We start from the raw sequence: 21,664 nt of genomic DNA, 5'->3' as shown, positions 1-21,664 counted from the left end.
GCCAGAGAGTATTTATGATGGAGAGCATCACTGGATAGACTCGTCCTGGCCTCTCTCTCTCCTTCTCTCACCGCATGTGACGACTTGATGAAGTTATAATGACTCCTGTCTCTCCTGTGTAGGCTCTCCTCCTCCGCGCGCTCGTGCCTCAGCCTGGATGATGGAGGTGGAGGCGGAGAGCTGCTGGCAGCGACTGCTCCGGCTGCTCCTTCTGCTCGGCCTCCTGCCTCTCCGCAGCTCGGCCATCGAGACCGGTAAGACCACAGCCAGCGGGACACACCGACTGGACACACCTGCCTCTCACTGATAGATGATACTTGGATCTGCCTCAAAATGACGCACTCGTGCACACATTTCCATTTAGTCTGTGCGTAACGCGCTGAGGAGATGAGTGCTTAAGCCATTGTCTTGGGTGGTGTTGGATGAAGTACTTGAAAGCCGTACTGGAATAAAAGTACAGATAGCTCACCAGAAAATGACTTTGGTGGAAGTTAAAGTCACCAAGAAAAGAATATTACTTAAAATGTAATTTTCACCAAGAAAAAAAAAAAAAGTCACCAAGAAAAGAATATTACTTAAGTAATATTCTTTTCTTGGTGACTTTAAGTAAAATTCTTAAAGCAGCTGATATTTATTGTACTTAAGTATCAAAAGTTATTTATTATGTTAAATGTAATAAAGTATTGGAAGCAAAAGTACAAGTAAATGCTGTTAACCCTATGAGACATGAGCAAATAAGCTTGATTTCTTTCCAAAAAAAAGAAGTAGCTGATGAGCAATTTAACAAGAAATGGTCCAAAAATTGGCAAGAAATTAGTGAAAAGTTACAAAAATAATTATTCATGCAAACACACAAAAAATAAGTAAAATGTTTTTTTTAAGACCTCAAGAAAGTGCTGAAATAAAATATTGTTTTGTCCTTTCTTTTTTGCTTTAACAGAATTGTAAAGAATTATAAATACCATTTTCTGGACATCATATGCTCACTATTTGAGAATATCTAATACCCCACCCCCAATTTTAAGATCACTTCCTGGTCACCTTCTACTAAGATTTTGCAGTTTATGGTACATTTCTTGTTATGTTTTTCGTGTGTTTTGAGAGGAATCAAATCAATTTCTCAGATTTCAGAGGTTTAAATACTTGTGAAAGGCGTCCAAACAGCACAAAAAAGTGATGTTGATCCAAGGGTTCATAAAACAGCCAGCAGTCAGAATTTTGAGGTTTTTGAAGTTTATTTACCACCTTAAAAATTGAGTGTTTATAACACTTTACAAAAAAATAGCCTACGTTTTTTGGGGTTATTTTTACAACTTAAAGGACCCTTTTCTCCATCCATCCCCTCCTCCCCGCCTTCCTTCTCTGTTTTGTAAAAGTGAAAGTTAACAGAAGTACTGTAACAAAGTATTGTTACTTGGTTCCATTACACAATTTCTGCAGAGAAGCAGTAGTTTAATTTTAATGGTAACTGTAGTAGTAGCTAAAATCTCAAAATCAAGTGGGTAAATACTGTGACATTTGGATATTGAGATAATCCTATATTTGATCATTTCTACTAAAGTAACTGTGTTAGTAAAGGGAGGTAAAACAAACTAATAGCAGACAGTTTTGACTGTACTGTTTATGTGATGTAACGTACCTCAAAACCCATGTCATATCCATGTTTCATTCACACCATATGCATGCTTTTCCTAATTATGCACAGCTTTTTTGCAATCAAGTCAAAGTGTTTTTTTTGCGTCAATGCACTTAAAATGCAGATAGAAAAGTCTTCACTGTGTTAGAATTTGAACACAAATGAATGCATGCTCAATGTTCACTAAGAGAGATCACATGACTCAGGAGAGTTTAAAGAGACATTTTCATGTCATAAAGAAATTAACAAAAACTAGAGGACCCCATGGAGCAGCTGGTGTGCAAAATGAGTAGCTATTGTGTGATCTGTAGTAAAGGATCTGAAAACCATTTGTATGGTCCTTAAAATTCTAAGGTGTGTTTTTAATTTTTTTTAATTAAAGCAAATTCAAACCTAGGGCGGCATGGTGGCTTTGTGGTCACAGCAAGAGGGTCCCTGGTTCAAATCCCAGTTGGAACGGGGTTCGGCAGGGGCCCTTCTGTGCGGAGTTTGCATGTTCTCCCCGTGTCTGCCTGGGTTCTCTCCGGGGTCTCCGGCTTCCTCCCACAGTCCAAAGACATGCAGCTCAGGTTGATTGGTGACTCTAAAATTGCCCTTAGGTGTGACTGTGAGCGTGTATGGTTGTCTGTCTGATAGTCTGGTGACCTGTCCAGGGTGTACCCCGCCTTCCGCCCGATGACAGCTGGGATTGGCTTCAGCCCCCCTGAGACCCTTATGAGGTTACAGAAAATGACTGACTGACAAATTCAAACCTCATTACTTATGGCTTCAATGATTGGTTGACTAATTCATTTGTAGATCGACAAAAAAAACTTGCCAGCTTTTTCAATAATTTATTCATCTTTCATGCAAAAATTACAAAAATGCAGCCACTCACATAGGGAAATATTCAAATTTTCTCTATTTTGTATCATATAAAACTGAATATCTTTGTGTTTTGGACTGACAAACAAGATATTTAAAAACATGATCTTTGATTGTGAGACAATTTGTAAATTGAAACAATTTATGGATTAATCAAGAAAATAATATGCAGATTAATCAAAATAAAATTTACTTGGGGGGGGTTTGTTGGTGTGTCCATATGACGTCACAGACAGGCTGGAGATCAGATAAACAGTAGACAGCAGAGGTCTTTGAAAACTTTTGGTTGGTTTCTTGGTTTTTGGTTGGTTTATTCTCTTTATATAACTCCTATTTATTAAGTCTGTCTTTCAAACTCAGTGGCGACTAACTTGGAATCACGTAGTGCTGTTTTGAAGGAGACGGACGATAATTCGTGTCGACACATCATTGCATCTCGCCAGTTGAGCTGAAATTACAGCATTGTGTTCCCATCAATGTGGATCTAAGCTGGAGAAGATGAAAACCAGTGTCTACTGCAGAGTTATTTGGTGTGAATGCAGATCGGACGCATTCTCATTGCATTAAAAAGCCAGATGTTAGCAGATGTTAGCTGGGCTTTCATTGGGTAGTGGGAATGAGGCTACATTTAGCCTCTGTATCGGACTCTATCCTGCTTCTCCAAACTGGGGTTGTGTCAGCTGACACCTGCTGTTCATTGTATACTGACTATGGATAAGTACCTCATACAACCTCACTTAAAAAATAAAAAATAAAACTGCCTTTTAAATCAAAGTAAACAAAGAGATGTGGAGAATATGCCCCCTGCAGAGCTGCACAGGCTGCTTGCAGTGAGGTAGGTGGATGGAGGAAGAGCCTTTTGTAAGAGGGTCAGAATACCTGATTGGATAGGATCAGCTGGTCGATCAGGAGCTGGTACATAGGCAGTGTTACCATCGTACCAGAGGCTCAAAATAATTGTATTTTGAGAAAAGCTATCGTACGCCAGTCACAATCAACAGAATTTATAACTTTAGTAAACAAGTACTTTTGACACATCTACAAATCTACCCATACCCACTGGCTCAGCGAGAAGCTGTTTCTCAGTCTACATGGCCCAGCCCACAGCTGATTTTCTTTTCAGCATGCTGACAGTGGCCATGTTTTCAAGAACAAACGACAGCGGTGCATGCTCAACGAACGTGGCCTATACCTAATGCCATTGGCTGTAAGGAGATCATGTGAGAAGTGATGCATAAACACAGATGCAAGAGCCAGGAAATAAGTTAAAATGAGACGTGTACACTTAAGTAAGTGCTTATTATTAGTGTCACAGTGGTCAAATTATCATACGTTACGGCAATTTTGGAATTATTGATCGTACATCGTACAGAAGGCAAAATTATCGACAAATGTGATAATTATCGAACATCTGGCAACACTGTACATAGGCCTAATGCAAATATTTCTGTTTTTGTAAAAAAAAATTCAAAAGTTTTGATAATGTACCTAATGTAATGATTTGTATCAGTATACAAAATATTTTTCCATATGGCTCACCCCTGCTGCACTGTAACAGAAAAACATTTGTTATAACTTCTATAACTTAAAAACTTTCTCTCCAGGCTGCCTTCAAATTTTAAATTGACGAGTTAGGGTAATGTCGTAATGGTACAACTTGTCATTTCAAAACCTAAAACTTTATTTAGAATATAATACTTTCTTTTTTACAGTGTGTGGCCCATTAGAGCAGTGCATTGATGTTGATTCACAGTTGTCTTTATATACTTTGTTTGGCGTACAGAAGGACTGAATCAGTCTCGGTGTCAGGTGATCTAATAGGGGCCTGTGTTGAGTCACCGGTGCTACAACACATGGATGGACAGTGATGCTGCTGCCCTTTACCACACAATGATGTCTCAGACACATTTCTCACTACAGTGTATCACGCAGACCATGACCCTCACCCACCCTCTGCATACACTTTCTAAAACCGACTCCGTTTACAGTGATAGCGGTCAAAAAGAGTAGAATTTTCAGCCTGCAAAAATCTTTACTGGGGACTCTGTGTCCTCCGGTCTGCCATGTTTTGGACACTGTCCCCTGAGGCTTTGTATTTACTTGTGCGGTGCAGAGGGGATGAGCTGTTTCCCACCAACAGGGGCTCCTGGGCTTCGGGACATTCCTGGAGGTCAGTGCAGGAGGATCTGGTTGTCTCCCAGGGAAACAGAGCTAATAAACTCCGGGGGTGGTCGTAAATTTTCTCATTATTTGGCCTGTGGCCCATAGGCAGGGGGCGGTGGGCGGCTGGGTGGGGGCTGCTGGAGCTGGATCTGCCCACCCATCTGTCCTGGTCCTGCCTCTGGATGAGCGCTGAGCTGCTTCTAAATCATCACCACGCTGATCACATGGCACAGGGTTAATGCTGATGTGTGTGAGTTTGGACATCTAGCAGTGTGTTAAGAACAAACTCTTCCATAGCATCACTGCCCTGTTAAACACACATTCAGATGCCTGCAGAAATTCTGTCACTCAGCCTATGTTATATTTAAAAGTACTGAGTCTCACTAGCTTCTGATAAACTCTGGAACTCATTTTTGCACACAAATGGAAGGGATGTGCTGAGGGTCAGCATTATCAGGAGAAGAGCAAACACTATTTAAAGAGATATTTTGAGATTTTTGAAGTAAGGCATATGAGACACTTGCCTGTGGTCAGTGTACTACATACAGTGTATGGTGGTCAGTACACTTTCATTGCACTGCTGTGGGCAGGGATTGATATCAAAACATATTTTAGCCACTTTAAAAAAGGCTTACCTAAAAAAGAATAAATATCAGTCTAAGCGGACACTGTATTTAGACAACACATTCTCACTCCCAACTCATTACATAGTGATGGTGACCTTCCACGTCAACCTATAATGTTTTAGGTATTCTTTCCACATCAAACTATGACATGCTGGGATGCCGCTACAGAATGTGGTGGGATGACGCACCCCATTACCGGGATGTCAACAAATGCATGTGTGGTGGGATGAAGCAGCACAGTCCCCATGTTCACACAATAGCACGGACTTTCGTGATGGTTGGAATTAGGCATCAAAGTCATGGATGGTTTGGTTTTATTTTGTAGTGTCACTCCTCATGTACCATGTCTGGTTTTACTTCCTGTCTTTGGAAGTTTTCCCACCACAGTGTTTCCCTGATGCGTTTCACCTGCTTCTTACAAGGGTTTTTGGCCTTCCCTTTTACCTGTTTTCCCCACACACTTGTTTGTTTTAGTTTTGTTTGCTCCTCCCTTGTGTTCCCTGCTACACCTTTTCAGCCAATCCCTGTGTTTCCTTCCTTTTCCCTGTGTCCACCTCCCCCGGCCATGTCTCGTTCTCCTGATTAGTTCCATCTATACCTGTGTCTACCTTTGTAACTTGTTAGTTTGTCTGTGATCTTCCCTTTTGTTGGTCGTTGCTGCTGTCTCCTCCTGAGTTCTTCCGTGTTATCCTGGTTGATTTAGTTTAGCTTTTGATTCATGATAAAAAAAAACATCATAATTTAGTATGTTGTTTAATTACGTAGTACAGTATGTCTTCCAAAAATCATCAAAAATGGCTTAGTATTGTATGTCGTCCAAAAATGACATAACAAACATACACAGTTGTCCTTTTTTGAGCTTGGCTCATTTCATTACAGAAATGTTCCATGTATGTGATTGTTTCTGAGTATTCTGTCTCTTTCTTTTCTCCTCAGTGAATGTGGTGGACTTCTGTGGTCAGACGATCCGCGGTGACGGCATGATCGTCAACTCGCACCAGGAATCCAAGAAGTACTACTTTGTGACAATGGCGACTGACTGCCACCTCACTATGCAGGCCAGCTCCCCTAAAGACAAGGTCCAGTTCCACTTCCGCTTCTTCCTGGTCTACAGTTTGCTACGAGTGGCCCCTCTGAGCCCGGCCCCTCTCTTTCCAGAGTCGCCTCGTGGCTCCGCCCCTCTCAACCCCAGACTGGAGCCCACCTCTGGTGAGAGCTCAGGGGACCCGTGTCATGCCGGCTCATACGTTCAGTTCTATGATGGACGGGACAGGAGCTCGCCTCCCCTCGGGCCCCCTCTTTGTGGGAAGAGCCCGCCACGGCCAGTGTTGTCCACAGGAAACTACCTGACCCTGAGGCTGGTGACCCGGGGGACTCAACCCAGGGTGGACTTTGTTGGGGACTTCACCTCCTTCAGGCTGGGTAAGAAAGACACAGGCACTTTGCTGAGATATGCATACATAACACATTCTCATCCCAATTCATCACATAACTGCTTTGTCAAAGGACTTCATTGTCTACATATTAGACTATAGGTATCTTAGACTATAGTCATCTTGTCGCTCCGGGATGCTGCAACTAATGCCAGGACTTCAGCAAAAGCATCTGGTTAGGATTAGGCAACAAGAACATTGGTTAGGTTTAGAAAAAAAATCATAGTTTGTCTATACATTCATACAGGAAGTGAACATCAAGCTCAAAGTGAAAGTCTGGGGTTTGTTGGGCCCATCCACCACACCTCCTGCCTGCTCTATATGGGCCCTCAAGCTGCTTACATAAGTTGTTACCAGCACTGTTTTAACCTGACATCTTCCAGTGGCGTATCATACAGCCATAACAGGTTCCACCCGGCTGTGTTATCAATTGACAACCCTCATCCCTGTATCATACTGTCGCACCATGTGCTGTCTGGCCACCTGGTGGTGTATCACAACACAGAGAATGGTTCCAGCTGTGTTACAAACTGATGCTGCCTAGCAACGTATCATACCACCACAAAAGGTGCCTTTTGGCATTGGTATCTAATGACAAAATCACTGACAAAGTGGCAGTACTTAACGACTTTGGACTGGGCTGGCATACAATGTATGATGATGGTATAACAATCATGCAGTTTCATGTAGGAACCATTTTCTTTCTAGTGAATAACACCTGGCAACCATATCACAGTGCAGAAGATAGTGTAAATCTACTGCTAGATCTCCTAGCATCACTAAGCTAGCTAACATTACGGCTCAGCAGAATAGGACACCTTTACTTTTTGCATTTTGTAGTGTCACAAGCACGAGCCTCTCGTCAGTGAGTAAATGCACACTTCCTTCTGTGCAGTGATACGGTTGGCAGGTATAGTTTGGTAGAAAGAAAATAGTTTCAAAATGAAACTGATCACAACAAGCTCTGTGGATTATCCTGAGTAACCGTGTCATGAGTTCTGGAAAAAGACATTGCTGCCGAGTTTTTCAAATGTATGTTTTTGGCACTTTGAGCCCCACAACCAAGTGCTATATTGTTCTATATATTGGAGAGAAGGCAGACATCTCTACGGCCAATATCTCCAACACTTGATGACTCACACCAAAACTACTTAGATTTATAAATAGCCCTACAGGTAAGAGGAAAACAGTGTATTTTTTATTTGGTTGTGAACTGTCCCTTTAAAATCCCTAATTCCTCAATTGTTATCTTCTTTTTCAGGTTTCAACCAATCAGAGTGCAGCAATGAGCCCTATTTCACCTGCAGAAATGGGAAGTGCATCCCTCTCAGTCTGGTGTGTGATGATAAAGGCATTGACAACTGTGGGGATGGAAGTGACCTCGAGGAAAACCTGACTACAGGTTGTAAAGGTCAGTCAAGTTATGAGGTTGACGTTAGTGATGCTGATATCTAAGGATGCAGTCCACGATTTTGTTAATGCATGCTCCAAATCTCCTAGTTGAATCATAAGTTTCAAAATCTCAGCAGTTGAAAGGATTCTTGGATTTCAGAGCACAGAAACAAATTGAAAGGGGTGTCTTTACAGTTCAACAAAAAGTGCTTTTACAAGCATTTAAAAGTTGACCCAAATCTGCCTTCCACCAGCAGGTCAGCTTTTACCTCCTGAACCTCCACCACCAATCGCAACCCCGCCACCACCTTTTGTGAATCCACCCACTGTGCCGATTCCTGCACACATTAACTGTGGCATGCCGGAAAGCACTCCCAGTCATGAGTCAGCAACAGGTGAGTGACCATAATATATATCAACTCAACTAGCAGAAACACTCTCCACTGACAAGAATCAATCAGTGCGTAGTGCACTATGCTTGTGTTCCGCAGTCAGCTGGCTGGTAAACAAATTAACAAAGTGCCCATTTGGATGCAAAGTGTCCTGATGAGCGGGCATAAAAGTAATGGAGGTAACCATTGAGTTGTTAATTTCACCTAAAGCCTCGTAAACCAATAAATGGAGATGGATTCTCACGGCAGAGAGCAGCCTTTTGAGTGATCTGTCTCTATTCCAGCGTCAGAGGTGCAAACACAGACTGTCTGGGCCAGCCTGTCAGCTTCTGATTGCTTTTAAGGCTCAGCCAAGTCTGGCCTAAGAAAACAGCTATTCTTCTGTTGGGACTGTTCAGCTGAGAGCGGGAAAAGGGGATTCACATTCTCCTGCTGTGCAAATTGCCAGCTGTTTATTAGCTGAGATCCATTTCAATGGACCCTGGTCCGTCCACAGTGAGGACTACAGGCTGGATGAACTGACTCACTATATGCTTCCATGCACAGTTAAGTGGAACTACAGTTACAGCTTTATTTGGACTACTGTCCTTGTCACAGTATAAAAGCCTTTGGGGGACAATCCATTTATTGAAGAAAGTATGTCCAACTCCTTCACAGCACGTGGGGATATGCCTTCTTTCAGCTAGTTGTAATAAACCCATATCATTTATACAGTCTATGGTATAGACCCAATCACAACTGTTTATTTAACTTCAAGGTAGAAACCGTTGCATCAAAATATTGAAAATTTAGCTGAATAAATTTGAAATGTTGAGAATAAAGTCGAAATGTCCAAAATGATGTCAAAATGTTGAAAATGTAGTCAGAATGTATGTTGAGAATAAAGTAATATCATAAATAAAGTCAGATGTGAAAATGTTAAAAAATCAAAATGTCCAATGTAAAATTGAAATGTCATAAAGTCAAATGCTAAAAAAATAAAGTGGAAATAATGGGTAAAGAGTAAAGTTAAAATGTTGAGAATAAAGCCAAAATGCCCTGTATATAGCTAGTGGAAATGTCAAGAATAAAGTTGAAATGCTGAGAATAAAGTTAAAATGTTAAGAATAATGTGTGTCTAACAAGTGTCTAGGACAAACTCTGTATGCGAAGAATGAAGTCCAAATGTCATGTCAACAGTCATTATTAGTACAAGCGTAGGAAAAGATTAAATCAGAGGATAACAGGGTTTTTTTCTTTGAAAAAATCTCTTTTTTAATTTTGAGAATAAAGTTGAGTTTTTGACAATTAAGTGAAAATGTCGAGAATAAACTTGACATTTCAATGTTAAAGTCATACTTCAGTGTCAGCGGCAAAAACAAACACTTTTAGTGGGTGAAAAATGAATTACTTTATTTAGACATCTCCATTTGAAGACCAAAATGCTGAACTCAAGGCTTCAAAATGGGAGCCTACAAAACAATGGATGACATCACGGTGGCTACGTCAATTATTTTAGAGCAGAACTCAAACGCTAAAAACGGTCAAAAACAAAAGTCATATTGGAGTTTCCCACCTGCATTATAACTTCAATTAAATATGGCTGCCATGTGAATAAGGAAATGTTATTTTTGCCCCCCTCTTATTCCCAGACTCCCCTGCCTCTCTGTCCCTGTTGGTTCTCTACATCATCCTGGGAGTGCTGGCAGGCAGCGTGGTGCTCTGCTGGTGCTGCTGGTCACCCGGCTGGTTCCTGTGGCGCGTCAGCATCTGTCGCTTCGTACCCTGCTGCAACTCTGCCTGCGCCTCCTGCCAGCTCTGCGCCAGAAGCTGCACCCACGGCAAGGATCGCCGACTGGCAAAAGTCACCCCGCACACACCAGTCAACGGGACCCCAGCAGCCACGGCGGCCACCACCAACAGTGCTGATGAAAACGTCACCACAGCAGCTGTCTAGAGCAGAAGACTGTCCAGGTTGAGCAGTTTTGGCACACGGAGACGTGGGGACAGTGTGCTGTGATCAGTGGAGGACATGAACAGTTACTGCGAAAGGCGGGGCAGCATGACCAAGAATCTTTACAGTGAAGGTTGGACTGATGTGGTCAGGTATGTAGAGCTGAGAGGAGCAGAGCTGATCTGTGGTCCGTGTGCTTTAATGACGCTGCGGGTGATGAGACCGCTGCGTTTCTATGAGAAGGTAAAGCAGGGTACACTGTGACTGTGGGCTGTGTACAAAGGATGACTGTATCTGAAAATACGATTAAGAGTTCTTAGAATATTTACACATTTTAGTTCACAGCACATTTCACTTGTTTTCAAGTTGCCTTGTATGTGTTTGTGATAGCAGCACATTCTTTTTAACCCTTTGAAACCTGAGCAAATGGCCTTGATAGGGAGAGGGCAGTGATCAACCTAAGAAGAAATCACCCAGAAAAAGAAACGATGATGATGATGATGATGATGATTATTATTATTATTATTATTATTATTAAATCACAAGAAAATTACCTGAAAATTGGCACCAGAAGAGCAACAAAAACAAACAAACAAATAAACAAAAAAAGAAATAGCCCAGAGATTAACAAGAAATTAGTTTTAAAAAATCAAATATAATAATGGAAATAATAATAATAAGGCACAAGAAAATTACCTCAAAATTAGCACCACAAACAAACAAACAAAGCAAATGTAAAAAGGGAAAGTAAAAGTTAAATTAATAAAACAAAGAAATGCTCTGAAAAACCTGCTTAGAACTATTAATTCTGTTAAAATAATTTTAAATATATAACCATGATAATTATAAATACAGTTTTTTGGACATTTTCCCCAGCTTTTTAAAAAAATCTTTCCTAAGTCCACTAATTTCTTGCAATTTGTGGAACATTTCTTGTTAAGTGGCTGTTGTCTTTATCTCCATGTTTTCAAGAGAAACCAAACCAATTTGCTCAAGAATTGACCCAGAATTTAGCAAGAAATTAAAAATAAATGAATACATAATAATGATAATAAAGCACAAGAAAATTGCCTGAAAATTAGCACCAAAAACAACAAAAAAATAAATAAAAATGGGAAAGTAAAAATGAGATAACAAAGACAGGGAAATGCTCTGCTTAAAACCTATGATTTCATAAAAATTATTTTAAATATATAATTATTATCATTATAGGTAGAACTCTCCGGGCATTTTTCCCCAGCTTTTTTTTTTTTAAATAATTTTATAAATCCACTAATTCCAGCAATTTGACATTTGTTGCCAAGTCGCTCATTGTGTTTGTCCTCATGCTATTGAGAGAAATCAAATCAATTTGCTCTGGATTCAAAGGTTTAAATATGTGTGAAAGGTGTCTGAATGCAGCACAAGAGAGGTGATGTTGGTCCAAGGTTCAAAGGCTTAAGAGACGGCTTATGAAGTTTCAGATGTGCAGCATACTTGGCCAACTTTTAGAGAAGACAAATAAAAGTTTTAATTTGTTGGGGTGAACACTTTTTGCTCATGTCTATACATAAATGTGCTTTTCTGCCTTAGAGGTTACTATTTAGCCATGCAGTGAAACGACACTTCCAGTCCACAGCTCTGAGCAAAAGTTTGCCGCGGACACATGCTGAGGAAACAGCCCCACAGCTGCAGCCACCCACCTGGTGATAACAGCTGTTCTCCCCTGGAGAAATTCCTTCAAACTTTCCACTCTCCTCCCAGCAGTCCATTGTTGTTCCACATAGAAGCCAATATGGAGTTTGAGCAATAGAACATAAAGTCATCCACAATATAGCGCTCGACATTTTGTAAGGTGAACTATCAAAATGCTATTGTGTGGACAGAATAAACATACAGCAAATTACAACAGAGATTCTTCCTCATGAACCAAATTAAACTGATCAAGCATTGTAAGTTTAAGTCCATCGGTTAGCGGTTGTGATGGACACATTCTTTGAAAACAAAAAATGATAAAAAATAAAAAGTAGTATTGTGGAAACGCAGACCGAGACAAAAAGTACACATGTGGAGGGGGATGTCTGTGTACTTTTAGGCAATCACAGAGTGTACATAAAGATGGAGAACATAACAGTTCCCTCAAAGTGTAACTTTTCTGTCTGGATCGCCCCCCTGGTGTCTGTCTGCAGTATAGGTCATTAAGCATACATAGACATAGGCCAAACTAAAAACTCAAAGTACACGCCAAATAAATGTTTCCCAAAGATGGTTTCTGTCACTGAAGGTAGTTCTCATCACCCTGATGTTTGCTCAAGTGTTTGTTTTTATGATAACTTCGGTTTTAATGAGTTTTTAAATTATATAAAAAGGGGATTTTCTATGATTGACAGCTGTGTGAGCCAATCCGTGAACTCGCATTCAATTGGGGTGCTCGTGATTGGTTGGATAGGTGTTTTGGCAGGAATCGCAAGATGGAAACACCTGTATATCCGATATTTTAACCTCACTAAAGCACGGCGGGGGTAAGTGTTGGTGTCTCGTCCATCTTTATATACAGTCTATGAGAGGAATCATGAACCTCTATGCAAAACCAGAAATAGAAATGCGGATGGAAGTAATCAAAGCAAGAAAAGATGTACATCTTTTACCATGAAGTATAAATGGAAAAGTTGGTGGGTCTTTCTGTGTTCTCTCCCAGGCTTCATATACAGTGAAGAGTATAGAGTCGAGCCCCCTGTCCTCTGCTTTTACCCAGATTGATGCTCCATGTGAGGGGCAACCTGTGTTCATGTGTCCACCAGGCAAACTTTCTTTGTGGCATCCTCTAGATGGAGTAGCTCCATAACCTTTCCTCCCTGCGCCACACTGTGTGTTGTGTGAGTACATTACACAGAGCCCCCTGTGCTGTCTTTTTAGGGATTTTGCATAAGGCCATATGCTTAAACAAATAATGTGTTTCTGACCTCCACGTTGCCGGGCTGCGGCACATCGAAGCATGCAGACTTCTTAATCTGTCTTGCTGTCTGCTGAGACTGTACGGGAATACATGTGCATGTGTCCACTCATCAGACAACACACACACACACCAAGTACAGTATACATCCACTCAACTCACACACACTCAGACGTGCATGTGCATCCCTCTGTGGAGAAGGTCAGCGCTCCAGCTGGATGTTGTTGCTGACATGACTTTTCACATGTCTTACTGTAAGCTTACAAACATCATTGTTTGGCTTTATACAGGAAGCGGACAGAAAGTCTGAGGTTTGTTGAACCCATCAACAAACGCTCCTGACCGCATTTTACGGAACTTCCAGCTTCTTATATTACGTCGTAACTGAAAGTTTCAAATTTTCACCATATTGCAGCATGATGTAAATAATGAGGATTTGCTTGTTTTATGTTTTCTACTCTAAAAAGTTGGAGGCTAGTCTGTTTTCACGTTTTGTTTTGTTTTTTGTTTTTTTTTTGGAGGAGTCAGTGCTCACAGATCGATTAACAGTGCAGCTGTCACAGTGTCAGTCTTTGTTGTGTACATTTTGTAATGTTTTAATAAATGCTGCAAAACAGAAATGTACTGCTATTTTTTAATGGGCAAGAATTTCCCCATTTTAAATAATGATAAAATAAAATAAAATCACAATGACAGTATCACAGTTTATCCTGACATATCCTGAGCAAATGTGTTGCATTTCTTTCAAAAACGTGGGGAAAAAGGAAATGACCAACTTGGTAAGAAATGTCTAACAAATTGCAAGAAATTACTAAAAGGTGATGAAGAAAATGACCTGAGCATTAGTTATTTTTTTTAATTACAAGAAATTATCAAAAACTAGGGAAAATATATAAATATATATGTGCACGCGTGTGTGTGTATATAATTATATTTACATGTTATTTTCTTGTGGGGTTTGTTGGGGTGGGGTTTTTTTTGGCTTATTTTCAGGTAATTTTTTTTTTTTTACTAATTTCTAGCTATTTTTAGGGCCATGTCTTGCTAAGTTGCTTGTGGCTTCCTTCTGTGTGTTTTTGAAAGAAATCCAATGTGCACACGTTTCAAAGGGGTACACAATCCTCTACTCAATACTTTGTCCCACTTGCATTTCAGTAGATTTTAAACTGGTTAAAAACTCACAGTTGCAACCAGGATGTGATCCCGTCCTCCGTCCACCGTGCAGCCTGTTGTCCTTTGTGTGACTCAGAGGCCGTTGGTTGACAGTGGGGGGGGCTTGGCAAAGAGTCAGCAGCTTCACACTGTGTGTGTCGCCTCTGGTATCCACTGGCAACCTTTCAAGTCAAATCCCTGTTTCTATAAAGGATAGAGAAAAATCTTTACCCAACCCTTTTAGTCACTTTCATTTGACGTTCTGTAATTGACCTTTTGACCCCTAGTTAAACCGATAAGTTGTGCAGAAGGAGGGTTGGAAATTTTGACAAATGTGTCAGCACAAGGCAATCTACCTGCAGAGGCATCACTGTCAGAAAATCATTTCTGACCTTTTTCAGCAGACAGTGAAAGCACCTCAGCTCTGCAGAGAAGGTGTTTGACCACGTTTACATTTGCCACATAGAGTTTAACAGAAAGTTAACCACCTGCAGGCTCAGTGGTCTATGTGACAAACTTATTACCACTGTTAGGAGGGTCACTTTTAAAATGTACTTCACTACAGATTACTAATTACATGCCCTATAATGTCATTTGCAACGAGTTCCATAAGACTATCAAACTATGCTATGTATTCTAAATGCTTACTTTTGAAATATTTCAGCATTGTCTTGCTGAGCTCATTTGTTTAGGTCTTATATTTTTATGCCAAACACACCACAGTGTCCTGGCTGTGCATCCCCTCTGCCATTATTGTGTGCCAGGTGCATTGCGCACACGTTTTCAATAGATCTGTTGATTGATTGTGTGTCAAGTATCGGAGGGTGACAAGGAGTGCCAACTGTCCTTTAGTTTACCTCTTTAGTTATTTACTTTTAGTTAGTTTATTTCATATATATGTGTATATTTCAGTTTCCTAAACTCATAAAACTCATTTATTATTATTATTATTATATATATATATATATATATATATATATATATATATATATATATATATATATATTGGAAAGTGAGGATGTTTGACCGGTTCTCACTTCTACAAAGGACTGTTTGAGGGTTAACGCTTGGTTTTGGGGTTCAGGTTGCAATTAGGTTTAAGTTGGGGCTAGTCATTAAGTTGTGATGGTTAAGGTCAGGGTAAGGGGCTAGAGAATGCATTATGTCAATGACAATCCTCACAAAGAAACAAAGGGGGGTTGGGTGTGTGTGCTGGGCGGAGTCATGGAGTTGGCTGATTACCCACACACCCACAGTTCACTCACTCACCTGCTGATGATGATGCAATTGAGCCACCTGCACTGCTGCAGGATAAAAGGAGCGGCTCATTGCTCCTCTCTTCTTCATATTGTCTGTTACTTTCTCAGTGCTACACTGTCAGCTTCTCCTTTTGTTCTTATGCTCCTGCTGTGTTGGTTTAATGCTAACCGATGTTTAACGTGTTCAGCCTGACCTGTTTGCCCTCGGCTTCGTCCAGCTCCTCCTTTCCCTGGCTCTGCAATCCTGCATCTTCCTGGAAACCTACAAAAACCTACAAAAACCACCAGAAACCCCAGAAGCACTTACCTGGATTTCTCCCTCCTCCTGCAAAAAATTTTTCAGCCTCATTCCTACTCACCTGTGCGCAGTCTGTCGCCTCACAGGGGAAACCCTGCAACACAGAAAACCCCAGCTCTGAGGGCTCAGGACTTCTCCAGAACCCAGCCAAGCCCCTGCCCCCCTCCAGAAACTAAGACCAATTTTTTATTTTGTTTTATAAATACCTTATTGTTGCAACTTACCTGTTGTTTCCATGACTCTGTCTGCTCTGTGGTCCAGCTGAAAAAAAACTGTAACATCTTACCAGGCAAAACAATCTCAACTGGTCTTTAAAGGATCAAATGAAGCCCCAAGTGCTCCCCAGTCTGCCTTTACCTTGATGGTTAAAGTATTAAGCACATACTTTAGAGTTTATTTACATGACCGGTCCCTTAAGCTTCCAGAGTAAAGCCAAGCATATATCATACGATTTTAGCCTGTTTTTGAGCTACACGACTTATTTCAGTTGTTAATTTAAGTGTATCGTATATCGTTTGCCATGTGGTACACAGAGAGGAGTGAAGAGCGATCATCTGCACCCGAAACGGCCATCAGACGGTTGGATGAATTTCTGACATGTCAGAAATATTGGTCGGTTGATGCAGGCTGTCGCACAGTGCCTTTTTTTGTCACTGCACCTGTGGGAAGTGGAACTAAACAAACTATTACTTTCATACTTTACTTTACTACTTTCAAACTAATCTTTATTGACAATTGTCAATAGCCAGGACAGTCAGCAGGGGCCTGACATTTTGTTTTTACACATAAAGTGTGAGCTCAGGTCGTGGCTTGACAATTGGACAGCACAGTGTGAGCACATTAATCATGAGCTTTAGCTTTACATTGCAGACAATATACCTGCACTGTATGTAAACATTTCTAAAATTTTACAGTGTATACCCAGTTTAAGAGAAAATATAAAATTAAGTGATTAAAGGGACCTTGAGTCAATATCAAACTGTGTGTGCAGTAACAGAAATCTGGAAATGTTATCATCTTTTCTGGGTCTATGTTGATTAGCTAGAGGTCAAGGGTTAAAATTATTCAACATATAAATCACTGCTTTGAAGTTTTGAACAGTATGAGGAGGAGTGGGCGGGGAGATTTAAGGGTCATCTATTTCAGGACTCACACAGGCTCATCACTCAAACTTTTCTTAGGCAAAAGAGTATCATGTTGACTCAGGGTTATTGGCCTCCCGTGTGTGTGTGTGGTGTGTGTGTGTGTGTGTGTGTGTGTGTGTGTGTGTGTGTGCATGTGCATGCGTGTGTGAATGCCGTGTAAGGCAGCATTGTCTCATTGTAGTTGGGCTATCTCAGTGAACCATGCTGCCGGATCTGTTGGTGAGTCAGCTGAAGCATCCAGTGACCCGACTCAACCTGCAATCAGCCTTTAAAAGGGCCCCGGGGAAATACACAACACAATCGCCATGTCTGCATTGTATATTTCTGCAAACTGAGGATACATTACATTTGCATGCTATTATAAAGCAGATATATAGAAATGTTTTCTTTCTAAATGTCTCAACAATGCTGTGGTTAAGACATGGTTATGTTTACGATACCCATTGGCTGTGGCCAGAAAAAGATTGTGTTTGGGCTTAAAATATCCAGTTTCAGTGTCACAATCATTGCTGAAGAAGTGCAGAAGTGCAATGATCTTATCACTTTCAATAAGTGTTAATAAGTGTCAATGCATGTCAGCTGTTCCAACACACACATACACACACATACACGCACACACATTTTTGGCGGATCAGATGTGAAGCAAACGTTTAGAGCCAAACCAGAGAGACATAAGACATTAGAAATAACATTATTTTTATTGATATGAAAAACTCCATATATTTACAGTATTTGCACATAGTGAAATATTTACAACAAAGGTTCCTCCTACTGAACACAGTAGGTGGATGGATTGGCAGATCAAATACATCCAGCAGACAGCAGGTGGCGCTACACAGCAGTTTACTGCAGCCTGCAGACTGAGCACCATGCTGCCCTCAGGTACTCCTCATAAACTCCAAACTTCAGCCTCAAAAGCAGACATACAGTAAAGGGTGCTTTTTAAGAGTGGTTCTGTGGTTCCTCTCCCTCTCAATGCAATGCTTTTTTTGTAACAGAGTAGTTTAACAGTGTGGAATAAGTAATTTTAATTTTAAAAAAATTAAAAGAAAACAAGGAAAGACTGGGAGAAAAAAGTGCTAAAAATTATTAATATTTCTGAATATTTTTCCCTAGCTTTGATCAAATATTTTTCTAAATCATCTTAATTTTTTTTCAGTGTGCTGGCTGTTTGCCTTTCTCCCCATGTTTTCCAAATAATGCAAATTTGCTCAGGGTTCAGAGGTTTAAATATTTGTGAAAAACATCTAAACGCAGCACAAAAAGTGATGTCGATCCAGGTTTCAAAGGGTTAAATGTTGTCTACAGCTGCACACAACTGTCTATAACTTGCATTTATTTATTATTCAACAGGACTGTTTTTCAAGTAAACTACATTATTGGGACATTTAATGATTCCTACATTTGCCGGGAACCCAGTGGATCCAGTGGGAGGATCCCTAAGGAACCACAAAACCACTGCTCTAACTGGGTTAATGCACACTTCACATGCACCGTGTTATTGACAAGATTTCCATGATCTGTTGACAGTAGCGGGGCCTGTCAGAGAGCCCCAGCTCTTCCATGTGGGCTGCAGCTGAGGCCTTCAGGGGTTTTTCATGTGTGCTCAATGCATAAAACACTGAGAAACATTTCTCACTGCATCTGAAGGCATCGTTAAAAAGCAGCACAGAATGACAGACAGCTCAGACACTTGTCTGTAAGGCGTCAGACACATTGCTCAGCTTAGTGGCAGGAGCAGTTCTGTGATAAATATCTTGAGTCACTATAACCCCTTCAGCTTTAGGAAGCGTGCAGCCGGTTGGTAATACTCCTTTGGCTGAGTCTGTGGGTCTTGTTGAGATTCATGTTCATAGTTGCAGCCCCATTTTCATGAGCCAGCACCTCCTCCTCTTCCTCCTCCACCTGTCCCTGTACACTGTGCTGTGTCTCGGCCTCCACAGTCCTCTGCTCCCGGGCTATTAGGAGGACCATTTCTGCATCAAGTGACTCCCCGGAAGAGAATGGGTGGCACACGGTCTCCACCAGGCCGATGACTGTCCCCAGCACTGCAAACACTGAACCCAGCAGGTAGACCTTCAGCAGACCCCGGTTGGGCTTCTGGCTCAGCATCTCTTTGGCAAAGGGGATCAACTCCTGCATGCTCTCCATTTCCACTGGCTCTGCTGCAGCTGGGACGCAAAAATAGGCTGGATGGAGACCTATTAGAAACAGAAGGTTGCAGCTGTTTTAAGATGTGTGATTTGTGTGGTTGGAAGTGCAAAATCTTTGGTTTAACTGATGGTCAAAAAAAAAAAAAAAATAGATGAGATTACATATCAACTTTAGTATTTGCAGCACTAGAAACTGACCTTTAATGCATATACACAATAGAAAAAATACACATTTCAATTTAACTAACTTTAATTAACTTAAGTTTTTTTTTTCTGTGCTGCGTTCAGATGCCTTTCACAAGCATTTAAATCCCCGACACCTGAGAAAATTGGGTTGATTCTTTTGAAAACATGGGGAAAAACAGACTGAGTAACTTTGAAAGAAAGGTTTAACAGATGATAAGAAAATTACCTTCAAAATTAGCTAGAGGGGGATTATAAGTTATCACAAAACCCCAAAAAACTAGGGAACATGTCCAGGACACTATATTTAAAATTATATTTCAGAAAAGATTATTTATTTGTGTGTTTATGTATTTATCTATTTAGCTGTATTTAAAAAGTGGCAAAGAAAATGACCTGAAAATAGGTTTCAAAATTAGAAAATGATCAAACACTAGGGAAAAAAGGTCCAGAAAAACATTACAGAATCATTACATTACAGAAAATCATTACAGAAAAAAAATATTCCCACCGTCTTTTTTTTCTGCACCTTTCAGATTTTGGGGGTTATTTTTTTGTTTGTTTGTAAGTTTTTACTATCATCTTGCTAATTTTTTGTCATTTTAAGTTGCTCGTGGCTTTCTTCCAAAATTCTTGCATGAAATCAAGTCAATTCGGTTTCAAGGGGTGAACCTACAGCTTAGAAAAAAGGGCACTTCAACACAAAGCAGACTGTATGCATCAGCTGTCTCATAGAAAATACATTAATGTAACAGTCTAATGTCCCATCTGTCACACAGCATGTACACTTTGACTACGGATATTTTAAAAGAAAATATAATAACTTACTGTGATGTGGTTTGTTTCTTTGTTCTGATCTCAGGTTGACTCTTGTCATGAGTTCCAGTTCATGGCAGAAACACACCTTAACTGGCTCCTGTGGACATTTATATCTCCACTCTCTCCACCCACACGCTAACAGCTGCTGAATATTCAGGAAGCACAGAGGAGAGTCTCTGGAAAACACACAGGGCTGGGAGCCAGTAACTTTGACCCAGTTTGGGTGGAGGCTCATTACACAGTCAACACTCGCAGTAGTATTCTTACTAATATTCCACTAGATCATCTGTAGTGTTAAAAAGTGAGTTTAGAGTGACAGCTGTACTTTGAGTTTAATTTGAAAATGTTACAATAACCTTTTTCAAAAAAAAGAAATATATATATATATATATATATATATATATATATATATATATATATATATATATATATATATACATACACATACATATATACACACACATACACACACACACACACACACACACACACACACACACACACACACACACACACATATATATATATATATTCACCACCTGGGCAACACATATATCACATCACCATAATTTATTTAATATAAGCCTCTACCAAAAGGTCGATACGGCCGTTTCCTGGTAATGATAACACAGAAGAAAAATTCTAATCAAATCATTTACTATTATAATGCTTTTAATATGTTAAATTATGTGACCCTTATTACATTTTTATTCTTTGTATGTTTTTTGTAAGACCTCCACATAATTCGTTGCTAGACGTTATCAGCTTAGAACATTGCTGGACAGAACCGTTTGCAGTGTTATTATACATCGTCAGACAGCTGGACGGCTGCACGGCACCTGTCGTGGCAATATGATATGCGGATTGTCTGCGTCAGTTCATGATGCGGCTAGACATTACCTTTTACGTCCGCATGATACGCCACTGAATGGCGTGACGCTGAAACACTTAACTAAGTAGTATAAATAGCAGTCCCTATAGAGCGTGTGGGAGGGGCAGGGGATTGATCAAACAAACTGTGGACTCTGAGGTAGTAGTCTGTTGTTCACATCCTGTCTGAATGTTATGTTTTTTCTTCATCTTACTATGTGCCTCTTTTGCCAAAATCTACACATTGGTGCCAGCATGAGCATATGTTGACGCCCCAGAATCGGTTGCCATGTGCTTTTGTTACCTGAACATAACCACAAGCAACATAATCCCACCATGTGCTTGTGTTGAAATCACTGTAGCTGCATCCTGGAATGTCAACAGCAGACGCAGAAAGATACCTACCTAGAGCGT

General features: G+C 40.4%; 2 protein-coding genes across 3 annotated transcripts; one reads left to right on the top strand and one right to left on the bottom strand.

Moving 5' to 3' along the window:
• On the top strand, positions 1-13,953 carry ldlrad2 (low density lipoprotein receptor class A domain containing 2). 2 transcript variants are annotated; one of them, XM_088083257.1, is made up of 5 exons: positions 1-254; positions 6,226-6,711; positions 7,984-8,133; positions 8,372-8,509; positions 10,138-13,953. In XM_088083257.1, exons 1-5 carry the CDS (start codon positions 158-160, stop codon positions 10,440-10,442), a joined length of 1,176 nt encoding a protein of 391 aa, XP_087939383.1. In that variant the 5' UTR covers positions 1-157; the 3' UTR covers positions 10,443-13,953. The 2 variants fall into 2 exon arrangements, with proteins under 2 accessions (XP_087939383.1, XP_042350712.1); XM_042494778.2 differs by having other exon boundaries at positions 8,369-8,509.
• Positions 13,954-17,904: 3,951 nt separating this feature from the next.
• LOC121952298 (uncharacterized) lies at positions 17,905-20,531 on the bottom strand. The gene is made up of 2 exons (XM_042498879.2): positions 20,390-20,531; positions 17,905-19,426 (listed from the first exon to the last, which is right to left on the bottom strand). The coding sequence occupies exons 1-2, from the start codon at positions 20,436-20,438 to the stop codon at positions 19,008-19,010; spliced, it is 468 nt and encodes a 155-aa protein (XP_042354813.1). The 5' UTR covers positions 20,439-20,531; the 3' UTR covers positions 17,905-19,007.
• Positions 20,532-21,664: the final 1,133 nt, after the last annotated feature.

The sequence above is a fragment of the Plectropomus leopardus genome, chromosome 2, assembly GCF_026936395.1.
Source record: "Plectropomus leopardus strain MGB_pleo_1.0 chromosome 2, ASM2693639v1, whole genome shotgun sequence".
In the NCBI taxonomy this organism is placed as follows: Eukaryota; Metazoa; Chordata; class Actinopteri; order Perciformes; family Serranidae; genus Plectropomus; species Plectropomus leopardus.
This window is presented reverse-complemented; position numbering and strand designations above follow the sequence as displayed.

Bases quoted from the DNA above. Each gene is read 5' to 3' on its own strand.
- ldlrad2 (XM_042494778.2), top strand. From the start codon at position 158: ATGATGGAGGTGGAGGCGGAGAGCTGCTGGCAGCGACTGCTCCGGCTG. The intron at 8,134-8,368 runs GTCAGTCAAGTT...GCCTTCCACCAG, and splicing joins CCTGACTACAGGTTGTAAAG to CAGGTCAGCTTTTACCTCCT. The intron at 8,510-10,137 runs GTGAGTGACCAT...TCTTATTCCCAG, and splicing joins CAGTCATGAGTCAGCAACAG to ACTCCCCTGCCTCTCTGTCC.
- LOC121952298 (XM_042498879.2), bottom strand. From the start codon at position 20,438: ATGACAAGAGTCAACCTGAGATCAGAACAAAGAAACAAACCACATCAC. The intron at 19,427-20,389 runs GTAAGTTATTAT...TGTTTCTAATAG, and splicing joins AAGAAACAAACCACATCACA to GTCTCCATCCAGCCTATTTT.